The 12,187-nt window shown below is 34.7% G+C and overlaps 1 protein-coding gene across 7 annotated transcripts in view; it reads left to right on the top strand.

Annotated features, from left to right (window-relative positions):
- Macc1 (metastasis associated in colon cancer 1) overlaps positions 1 to 12,187 on the top strand; it is a 117,044-nt gene that overhangs the window by 23,180 nt on the left and 81,677 nt on the right. For 4 of the 7 annotated variants that reach the window (XR_001232741.1, XM_013510573.1, XM_013510572.1 and 1 more), the window contains exon 4: positions 150 to 279. The exons of 2 other annotated variants lie outside the window; for them this stretch is intronic. Coding sequence is in view for 3 of the 5 variants with exons in the window: in XM_013510573.1 (XP_013366027.1) it covers positions 252 to 279 (28 nt within the window). In the remaining 2 variants the exon portion in view is untranslated. Of the gene's footprint in view, positions 1 to 149; positions 280 to 10,680; positions 10,840 to 12,187 lie in introns of those variants that run through there. One more of the 7 variants, XM_005377364.2, reaches the window with a different exon arrangement.

Below are 12,187 nucleotides of genomic sequence, written 5' to 3'. Positions count from 1 at the left end.
TTGGGGGGTGTGGTGGTGGAACTCCTTTCTGTTGTATCTAAGTAACCTATACTGATGGAATAGAGCCAAATGTAAACATTACTCATTCCAGGGGAAAATATCGTGAAGCAATTGGAGGGTCTGTCAGTGACAATTTCATGTTCTTCCAGAAATGAAGCTAACATCTTGTTCGCTAGAGTAGTTAACCAGGCCTCACCTGACATGAAAAGTGGTCAGAAAACACAGCCCTGGGAGAGAAGTGGAAAAGTTTAATGCAAGGCACCACTGACTGTCACAGAGGTAGGAGACTTGACCTCCTTAGGTAACAGAGATTGGAGTATGGAAAAGTACAAGACCGACTTGCGTACTTTCCTGAATAATGTTCTATTATCAGCTGAATGTCTGTGTCTTCCCAAAATTTATATATTAAAACCCAAATCTTAATGTGATGGAATTAGGAATTGAGGTCTTTGGGAAGTAATTTGGTCCTAAGCGAGGGAGAAGTCCTCATCAATAGGATTATTTCCTTATGAGAAAAATCAAAGGGATAGCTAGCTCTTTTTCTACCAAAGAAGAGCACAAGAAGGTCAGAACTTTTTGTAAACCAGGAGGAGCAACCTGACAAAGAACAAGATCTTCTTAGCACCCTGATCTTAGATTTTGAACCTGCTCAACTGTTTGTGTTTGAACTACCTCTCCATGGTATTTGGTTATAGAACCTGAAGTTGATTAAGCTCCCCACCCCATCTTGTTCTCTGTGTGTGTGTGTGTGTGTGTGTGTGTGTGTGTTGTGGGTATGTATGCAGCTAGTCCCTACTTTGGTTTAGAATTATCCAAGGTAGAATTTAAAAGTCACTTGGCTAGGTTTTCTAGACCTTTCACATTAGTTGGTTTTATGTTTGAAGATGAAAACTACATACATGCTGTGTAAGGAACAGATTTGCAAACCACTTCACAGACTTCCCCTAGATTGGCCCAAATGAATTTATTTCCTCTTAATGTAGCATATTTCTTTCTCAGTTATCAAGGAAAATTTTAACAATATACTCAAGAATTTCTATGTTACATGATATGTATACTAATTTACTTAGGTAATAATGTTGTACAGAGATAAATATCTTTATATATTTTCTCTAGGATTTCAACATTTCTTCTGTTCTTCTGTAATTTGTTTTTTCAGTTTTTATTTTTATGAGTCCGGGTTTGCAGTACATAATGATTACATTCATCATGGGGAGCTGGTACATCTATACAACACATCAAAATTCCCTTTACATCCCCTACCTTTCTCTTCCCTCCCTACTCCTTCCATCTCTTATTCTTATTTTCCCAAAAGAATCTTTGAAATTCGTTCTTCCTTTCATCCCCAAATGCTGTAATGCAAGTTTCTCAAGCCGATCCTTTGACATTTTTGTTTTCATATGAATTTTCTCAAAGTTTCTGCATAGTTTTAGAATAACAGTCCTAGTGGATTTAAGGATAATAGACTGATCTTCCATTCTTTCAATATGTTTGGTTCTTGTTTATTTGTTTTACTGTTTAACCTCCTCTTATTAATATGAGAGTGTACTTCTACGGCACTCCAGCCTGATGAGTCATAAACGCACACAGCCTATTTTTTTGTTGACTAAAAAAAACTAATTCTTTTTGTTGTTTTTAACTATTTAGGATAAGTTAGCAATCACTCTATTGTTGGACCATTTTTTCTGTTGAAAATTACCTGAACCATTTAGAAAGTTGTTGGTGACAAATGCCTCCTGTCACTTATGTTCAAAAAATCAGAAAACATCCCAGTTAGCAGGTCATCTTCACTTCATAAAGCTCAAAAATATCGTCAGATTCCGAGAAGTTCTAGAAAAGCCATAGGAGGAAGTTGAGGAAGAAATCAAGCTGGGAACCAACAAGCTGGTGCTACTGAGCTGGAGTGATTAAAATATGGGTTTTGCAGTGGTTCTTACCACTTGATGATCACTCTGTGCTCACTGTGTAGTATTCCTTTGTAAAAGCTACTCTAGGCTTCCTATGCCAGGGGCCAATGACATCCACATGTGGTTCCATGCTCAGCCTGGAAAGGTGGACTCAGGAGCAAGATTCTTGGGACTTAGCTCCTACTGCCATTTCTTCCCAGCCATATGATGCTAGGTAAGTTAATTAATCTTTATGCAGACTAGTTTGCCCAACTATAAAATATGCCCGATAATGTCCCTGTCCTGTAGCATTGCACTGAGGGTAAGAGCAATGATACATGCAAAGTACTTGGGATGCGACCTGGTGCAGAGAATGCCCAGAAATTGTTACCAGTTATTAGCTCCTGAGGATGTAAGGTAATCTACATTTCTTTCTTATTCTGGACTTCTCCTCTTCTGCTTTCTTTCATTTCCTTCTTTTGTGGTACTGGGGAATGAACTCAGGGCCTTGGCACTGAGCTGTAGCCACCACCCTTGTAATTTTTAAATTTTTTTGAATTCTAATTTTAATTAATTTATTTTTTTCATTTTTAAAAATTTTGAGACAGAGTCTCACAAAACTGCCTGGAAAGGCTGGAGCCTGCGATGCTCCTGCTTCAGCCTCCCAGAGTGCTGGGAATACAGATGTGTAAAACTACATTCAGCTCTCCTATTTCCATCCTTTCTGGTTTCTATTATCTTATAAACAAATATTTTAAAATGTTAAAGGTAATTTTAAATTTTTTTTCTATATTTTTGTCCCCTTCCCTTTAAAATGAAGCATATTATTTTAGTTTTCCTTTTTTATGGATTAAAATCTGTTTAGAGACAGGTTTCTGTCTCCTTGCACAAACATTTTTTATTTTAAAAATAAAAGAATGAAAACATATTAACAAACACACATACATTTATGAAATAATACAAGAACTATACAAGCAATACTGAATTTCAGACAAGGTAATAGGAAATTAACAATGGTTGCCGTATTACATATTGATATCTTCAAAGTGGTTACTCAGGAAAACAAATATAGACATGCAAGATTGATCAAACTATTAAACATTAACTGTTCATTTCAATAAAGTGTTAGAAGTCAGTAGTACAACTATGTTAGCTATCCTGTATATACTCATATACATAATTTTCTCCTTCTTTCCTTTCTTTTTTCCCTCATTCCAGTTGTTCTTTATTTTTGAGCATTTTCCTTTCATTTCACAATGTCTGTCATACCCCCTAATTTTTATTCACTCTTTCAGGTTCTTACACTAGTGAGACAATACTTTGTTTACACCTGCAGGTCTGATTGAAGTTCTCATTTTTAGCTTACACATAAAACCCATTTGTAAGAGCCTTCCTTATTTTCTTGTCCCTTTTTTATGATTACAGGCCATTTTCCCTTGGTTTATGTCTCCTTAGTTGAGTTGAATTCAGTGTGTATTTTGTATATTGTTTGAATACCAGAAAATGTATTTTTAAAAAAATGAATCTTTTAACATGGTTGTCTAAAAGTTTACCATAGATAAGTGGCTGGGATATTGAAAGAATTTAAATGAGTGCTTTGTTTGTTATGAGATCTTAAGTAGTAAGTTTAGGTCTCTAAATAAATAACCATTTCTTGGTAATTCAGGTTGTTTTCCTTTTTCTCAGGAAGGACTGATACTGTTTACCATTTACAATCTTGGCAGGAAGTTGAAAATAATGTGCACTCTACTCTCAGATCTCTATGAATCACTATTGTAGAGCCTCTGGCTGGGTCTCTAAGTTCAAGTTTGAGGGTGTTCTGGTTCTAGGATGTGTACAGTAAGGTTTAAATTTCACATTCTTATTATGAAACACCTTTAAAAACAAAGAAGAATATGAAATATTAATTATTAAGGTTTTTTTCTCCAGTATCATTTGACTAACCTTTACTTGAACTGGTATCTGTCACAAATTGTATAAAAAGATAACATTAATTGCTCCAAGAGAAAAATGTTGATGTTTTTTCAAATGTTTAATCACTATTTCTCAAAAACTACTCTGTATGGAGGGAAAAAATCATTCTAGTTCAGGGAATCCTGAATACCATAAATCACAGGTATCTTTTATGTCTCTAACATTTCTAACATCCAAGGAGCTGAATTAATTTTCCCTTTTTGTAGAACATTCCTATGAGCAAGTACTCAAGAAATAGCATGAACTGAATTATACAGACATAGATGCAAAAATTTTGGCCACTTGTGTTGGAACGTTATAAAAATTCTCTTCTGACAACTTAGTGATTTAGTGTGACCCTGAATAAACTAAAAAGGAAATAAAGGGCTAGGGATGTAGCTCAGTGTGAAGGCCCTGTGTTCAATCTTAAGTATTTACAAGAAACCTTTCAATCCCTTCTTCCTCCTCTTCCTTCCTTTCCTCCTTTTCTTTACTTCTTCTCTTCCTCATCTATTTGTTAGCAAAGTAGTTAGCAAGGGTTTTCACTGGAAAAAAGAAAGAAGTGCTGTGATTGAAATGAAAATGGGAGATTAGAGGGCAAGTGAGTGAGAGTGAGAGGTTGATTAAATCCAATGACCTGAGATTTGATGAATTCTTCCTGGAATATAGTTGAGATCATGGTCATCTATATTTCCAGCTGATTCCAGCATTAGGCAATGAGGTGGATGCTATCAGACTTGGGGCTTTTAAGATGAATATGGTAGAGTGAACTTGGGATTCGAAAGTAAATTATTACAATGTTGAATGATAAAATCTAAGCAGGTAGCTGCAAATGGGGACAGACAAGAGTGGGAAATAGTTCTAAAAGTTAGAATCAGGCATTAAAGATTCCTGACTTGCATAGTTGTTTGTGTTGCGATATTACAGGGAGACAGGGATGTGGGCAGAGTAAGAACAAAGTTTTAAAAATACCAGCTGTGAGTAATTTCTCATCCAGATAAGTTTTAGAATTCATTAGTTGTATTAGTTAGAAATGGTCACAAATTTAGAGGCTTGAAATAACCATCTTTTAGCCCACTATTCTGTGAGAAGTCTGAATTGATGAGGCTTGGTCCTCTAGTGATGGTATCCTAAGGCCAGAATCAAGGTATTAGTTGGGCTAAATTCTTCTCCAAGACTAAAAAAACATTTTTCCAAATTCATTCTTCTTACTGGCTAATATTAGTTCATGCAACTATAAGACTGAAATCTCTGTTTCCTTATCAGGCCTACAATCAGCTCCTGTAGTTTTCGCTAAAAGTCCCCCTAAATTCTGCAGCCAGAGGGAGAAAATTCTACTTTTAAAGGGCCCACCTGCTTAAGCCAGATACTCACTCCCTCAGTAACTTCACTTTTGTCATATAACATACCATGATTGTGTGTGAGGCATCTTACTATAATTGAGTCAACTCTCACACAAAGGAAGGGAGTAGACATTGTTAAAAATCACTGGGCTCATTTTAAATCTCAGCCTTCTATACTAGTTAAATTTGATTAAGGGTTTTTTCTTTTAGGTTTAATTTGAAAGAATTGACATTTTATGAAATATGGACTTTTACAAAGTCCCATGTACTTTCTTTTCATGTAAGATTTGCAAGAATAATTTTCATAGATATGCATTTTATATACATTTTTATTTAATGAAATTTTTCCACTACATTATCTAATTAATTTATCATTGGCCTTTATATATTTACTTTATATTTGATCACCTAGACTTCTCAGCAATCCTTTAGTCAGTTACTTATTTTCCTGGATTTATTAAAGCAGCAGCAAACAGAACCACCAAAATGTCACTCAGGATTTGGAGGCAGGCATCTTAAATATCGATGGACCTGACAGGGAATGATTCCCAAAATATCAGGCCCTGATCTCTGGTGCTTGGAGACTTATGTGGGGTTTGCAAGCAGGAAGTAAAGAAGCAGAGTATTTGATGACTATTGATTGGTTACATCTTACGTTCTTATTACTGATTGGCCTAAAAGAAAACTACGTCATATATGTTGCATACTAAGTCAAGTTCAAATTCCGGATATGCTCGGAGTTATGGGAAGCATACAAGTTCAGGGTAGGGGCAAGCTGGGAGCTGCGGGAAGCAAGTGCTTGAGATAACATAGGACTTCAGGGTACAGATGGTTAGATAGGGAGAATATGTACCTTGCGTGGGTGGAAGACAGGAAGACAAATCTGCTCAGGGGAGTAACTAGTTTCAGGACTTCTAAAAAATTAACTATTTTCCTCTTCATTAAGAGTATCATGATAGTTCTATATATGACAAATTTTCTCTTTTGTAATGTTTATATATTCATTTTTAATGTTTCAGTGTCTTGGTTATGAAGTCTCTAAATCCTGTCTTGGAGAGTAGCAATAATAGGGACTCTGCTTATATTATATCTTTTTTACTGTAAATGTGTATTCATTCCATCAGACATTTCATCACTGTTAGCTTCATTGTCTTTCTGGGTTATCATTGAGAAGTATGGGATGTGCTTTTTGTGGTTATAAATTTCTTAAGATGCTTTTAACATGGAAATACCTTACTCCTCCATCAATTTTTAGATAGTTTTACAGGATATATGTCATCAGTCTAAATTTGAAGGTTTTTTTGTTGTTTCATTTTTTCTTTTAGATCTTGAAATAATTCACTCCAAGCTTTTCTGGCCTTTAAGATTTATGTTGAGAAGTCTGCTGTAATTCAAATGAGTTTACCTTTATAAGTAATTCATTTTCTTCCCCCCCCGGTACCGGGAATCAAACTCACGACCTCACGCTTGCCAGGCAGGCGCTGTGCCACTGAGCTAAATCCCCAGCCCCGGTAACTCACTTCTTTTCTCTAACAGTTTTTAAGATTTGATCCTTGTATCAGACTTCTGGTATTTTGCCTGTCACGTGTCATGGAAAGATTCTTTACTTACCATGGCTGTTTATCTGTACATTATTTTATCTCTGTTAAATTCTTTCCCCATATCTCAAAATTTTTCTATTATTTCTGTAAAGAGGGATTTTTTTTTTTTTTGCCATTTGTGCTGTCTTTTGATTTTTCCCTAATTCCACTTAATTGCCAATTAGTCTTCTTTGTGTCATCTGGCAGCTATTAGATCTATTTTTCATGTTCTTTTGATATTTTATGGTATCTTTGAATATGGTATCTTTAATCTCTGACAGCAGCTCAATCTCCTTGTTCTTACACTGTTCTCACATTGGTTTCTGCTGCCCATACTTTCAAAAGAATTATCAATCAGCTGAACTTCTGCTTAGAACCTTTCACTGACTCTAACTCTTTGCCAAACTGGTCACTCATGTTTTGCATCATTTTGTTTAGCTCAGCTTGCTTTTCATTTGTGTTTTAGGTAAACACCCTGATTATTTAATTTATGAAGTCCATTATCTGTTTAGTTATATCTTCTTTAAGCCCATTGAGCCCTTTACTGATCATGTTTAAGTTTTTTATTCTTCTCTGTTATCTTTCTGAGTAATTCAGTTGTGTGGCTTTTGATTTCCCCTCTTTCAATGCCCAGTGTATGAGCTTGAGAGAAACTGGGAGTTTTTAAATGCCTTTTGTTGCCTTGTCTTCTCATATTTCTGTTGAATTTTGTTGTTGTTGCTTGTCTTTATTTCATTTTGTTCTGTTTGTGCTGAAGTTTGTAGGCTGATGATAGTGGAAGACTTCATTGCTAGTATGGAAACTTCTTTAGTTAGTGTCTGCTTTTCACTTATGCATTCTGAGTGTGCCTAACTACTTCAGAGTCCTATACTCCTGACACTGCTGTCTGAAGATCCAGCCAACTCCATTTCTTTGGAAGCAGATGCTGCAGTATATTTGACCCATCACTCAGTTCTATGGGAATAGGTTACAGCATTGGTAATGGCGCAAAGGTAATTCAGATATTGGCATACAGAGAAAATCAATTAATACCATAACTATGCCACCTCAGCAACAGCAATAAAATCAGCAACAATAAGTGTCAAAGACAAACTGGATACTGACATAACGTTAGAAGGAGTAATGTACCACCATGACCCCACAGAAAAGAATCTATAATTATAGTATTAACACTGAGAAAACCAAATATTGACATCCTGTAAATATTTATAAAATTCAACAACTATGCTTCCACTAACAATAGAATAGTATTTAACAGTATAAACACTGAGTTAACTAAATATTCATAAAGGTTAATTGTTATACTAGTGTGCATAAAAGGAGAAACAAATGAAAAAATAAGAGTTTGAAAAATTAATCAATGGAAGATGAGAAAGCAGAGGGGAACTGAGATAAAGGATCCTACTGAGTCAAAGGTAACTAGCAGTATTAGATAAAAGTGACAGAAAAGATCAAATAGGAAAAAGAAGAAAAAAAAAAAACCAGAGAGCAAAACGAAGGGAAAAAGATTGGAAGAAAAATAAGGAACTGAAAAGAGAAAAAGAAAGAATAGAAAAGGAGAAAAAGCTCACAAAGCCCCCAAAACAAATGAAAGAAAAAGAAAAATATTGAGTAAAACAACAGCAAAAAGCATCCTATGTTTCTGAATGAGTTGTTTCTTTCCAGGATCTTTAGTTTTGGAATCCAGCAAATCATACTTTTTCCAGCTAGCTTTCCATCTTGTTGGTTTGAGATGCTCCCCCTGTTTCAGAGATCCCTCTGTCTGTACACCTGAGATGATGCAACAGTTCAAGCTGAGACAGGTCACTGCTTACTTGGGAGGTGGAGAAAACAATCAGACCTCTTGTCTCTGCTGGATGTGGTCAGAAGCAGACTGCTCAACTCCATGTTAGCAGTTTCAGATGCAGCCACTTTTGAAAGCCACACTCATCATGCCTGGTATCTCACCAAGGAGTCTAGGGCCCCGTTTCTTCCCAGGTTGAATTTTAGAAGGTCTACAGCCTGCACCTTCTTGATGGCTGTCTCCTATGACTGCCTCCCACCCGTCATGGTGGAAAGGTAACAGTGGAAACCTTGAAGTGAATTTGTTCTATGGATCAGTCTTAAACAATTAACCTCTTTCCAAAGTGCACCGGATTAAACACTCTCTGACAATATGGGAGGCAGTGCTGAATGTTTCTTCCCCAACCCTAGCCTGCCGTGAAGGAGTCACTTTCAAAATAAAACCCAAAGCCAATTTTGTAGTTTATAACATTCATGGGATTTTCTTGCGGCTAGTGCTGCTGACAATTCTCCAGGACGTACCTTCTCTTTAGGGGTGTTGGCCTTGTGTATGATCAGGTTTGTAGGTTGGTCAGTGCCTCTGGTACTTAGTGCTAAGAGAAAACAAAATACAGAGTGAACTTGGAGTTGGTGAATGGCTGCTGCCAGGACACAGACTCCATAGGCAGAGAGTTGGCTTGGAAAAGGGAGGGAGTATCTCAAGGGGGCAGGTGCCATCTGCTTGTTGGACTGGGCATGTTCCATCTGCTCAGTGCATGGTGGTGGGTTCAATATTATCCATTTGAAGATGAACCATTGTTTCACATAATACTAAAAACGAAAAAAATCAACTAAACTCATATCAATTGCATATGCATTTTGGTTTTAGAGGTGTTAAACTATCAGAAAAAAGTGTCTTAAAATTGCCATCTACAAAACCAAAGTTGCTATGGTAGTATTCATATCATATAGAATATAAATTAGTTTAAAAAAGAACCTAAGAGATAAAAAGAAACACTAGAGAAAGGTAAAGAAGTTAATTTTGAAAATATATTTTATATACATGGATTAAATAGCAAAACTCTGACTCGTAGAAAGCACAAACTTAATGAATTACAGAATTTTTTGAATTTAAAAATCATGGTCAGAAATTTCATCATCCCTCCAGCAGAAGTGTAAAAATCAAACATGTGTAAAATAATTATAGTGTATTTGAATAGCACAATTTAAAAATGATCTAACAGATACAAAGTGATAGAAATTTCCTTACTTATGTTTATAATTAGCTACTTAATTTCAGACATTCAGTGTTTGCATTTTTTCCAATACTCATAAATTTCTGTATTAAAATAATTACGGGAGTTAACAGGAAATTGCAAAGATAGCACAAATCATGCTGTGCAAGTTTCACCTAATTTTTTCTTAATAGATCCAGTTATGTTATAAACATAGCACAACATCAAAACCAGGAAATTGACATTGGTACAGTGTGTGTGTGTCTGTGTGTCTGTATGTGTAGTTCTTTGTCATTTTGTCAGAGTTGTGATACAATCATCAATGAAGAATAAACATCAGTGGAATCAAAATACAAAAGTAGTGCACCACCACAAAACTCTCCCCACTGCTCTTCCTGTATAGTTCCATCTACTTCCCTTCCACTCACCATCCTTATCCTCAGACAACGCTGATCTCCAGTCCATTTCTGGAATTATGTCACTTGCAGTACGTCATGTAAAACGGATCATGCAGTGAATGAATTTATGTGACTGACTTGTTTCGCATAGCACGATCTTAATACATATCCCAGTTGTTTTATGGATTCTAGTTCTATTCTTTTTTATTGCTGAAAAGTAGTCTATGGTATGGATATTTCATAGTTGATTTAATCATTTACACATTGTGGAACCTTTTGATTCTTTCCAGTTCATGGCTTTTTTTAAAAAAAAAAAAAACTTCAATGAACAATTATGTAAAGGCTTTTCTATGAGCCTAAGTTTTCACTTCCCTGGGATTTACTTCCAGGAATGTGTTTGCCAGACTATTATGGTAAAGGCGTTTTTTTGTTGTTTATTTTTAAACTTTTTAAAAGTTAATCTTTCAAATTAATTATTAATTTATCTTCACTTTGAAAGTAAGAATTCAGAAGCATTCTGAAGAAGCCTGGATTTGGAGATAAGTAGACTTGGAGTTTAATGTGGCACAAATACCATCAATTGTGAGCTTTGGCAAATTACTTTACTCTGCCATAATATTACAGCATTGCTTCTCATGTGGGAATTTCTCTAACTTTAATAAATACTGGAGGACATCGGAAAGGTCAGTTGTGGAGTCTGATTTTAACAGTGATCTCTGTCTTTGAGACTTGTCTTTTCCCTGCAGCTTCCGCTCAGATTTTTATCCATGTTCCAGCGTAATCTCTGTTATGCTACACGTAGTTCTAAAGGAATTGGTTTGCAGCTGGGACAGCTTCGCTATGAGCAAACTTATTAGCATCAGATTTTATCATTAGGGCCAAGAATCATATTGATAACTTTAAAAAGGGTGAGAAGGAGAAATAAAATGTACAATTCTGAGATTAAAGACAATACCAAGAGTGCTGTGAGGAGAAACAGAAGTGTTAGGTCTAAATTTTCACAAGGTTTAGCACTGCCACAGCTCTAGTATTTAAATGTAAGTATACATGTATCATTATAAAAGCACATTTGTATTTGAAATTATGTGAAAATGCTGATTTTACAATACATTTGAAAATCTACCAGCTTACTGTGTACTGGATGTTAGATGTAGCTATCTTTGCAAATAATCTAGAATAAGTATTTTATTTCACATTACTTGATCAATCTTTTTGGTAATCTATCCTTGGTGCCATATTTTATAACTGATAGTTCATTGAAAAGAGCAAAAAGTCCAACACTGATTAAACATATGCACATGTTTCGTATATATTCACATACATTTATTTTATGATATCAGTGGTGGCATTTTTACTTTTAATGACTTTTGGAATTATGTATCAGAAATTTGGAAAATAGTATTTCCAATCCTGCCAAGCAAAATCTCAATGGATTAGGGATTTTATAAAAGAAAAGTCAAAAACATAAAGAACTAGAGATTCATACAAGTTAATATTTATTTGACCTCAAAGTAGAATAAGTCTTTCCAATCATAATTATATAAAAAGAGGCCAAATCAAAAGAGAGTTATAGGTTTGGTGACATAAAAATTTAGGATATATGTATAAAATATAAAGTAAAAGAATGATCAAGATATTGGGACATACTGTTTATGATATGTTATATATAATGCAGAAAGTGTTAATTTTTACTATTAAAATATTTATGATTTTTTAAACAGAAAACTAAGAAAGTGGTAATAATGTATTTTTGTGTAATAATATATCAATTTAAAGGATATAAAATATAATGACATAATTTAAAGTTTAATATAACAGTTTTAAAATATATTCTGTGTGATAATATGTTCATCACTGTTTAATTTTGCACATGTAACATATTTTGTAAAAATGAGTTATATAACAATCTGTTGATATACCAAGTAAAAATGTTTTAAAATAATGCATGATTATTCATACAGTTAATATGAATATTAATTACAGTTAAAATGAATATTAATTACAGTTAATATGAATATTAATTACAGTTAA

The sequence above is a fragment of the Chinchilla lanigera genome, unplaced genomic scaffold (assembly GCF_000276665.1).
Source record: "Chinchilla lanigera isolate Chin_1 unplaced genomic scaffold, ChiLan1.0 scaffold00009, whole genome shotgun sequence".
Lineage (NCBI taxonomy): Eukaryota > Metazoa > Chordata > Mammalia > Rodentia > Chinchillidae > Chinchilla > Chinchilla lanigera.
The sequence above is the reverse complement of the archived record's forward strand: the minus strand, read 5'-3'. Positions and strand labels throughout refer to the sequence as shown.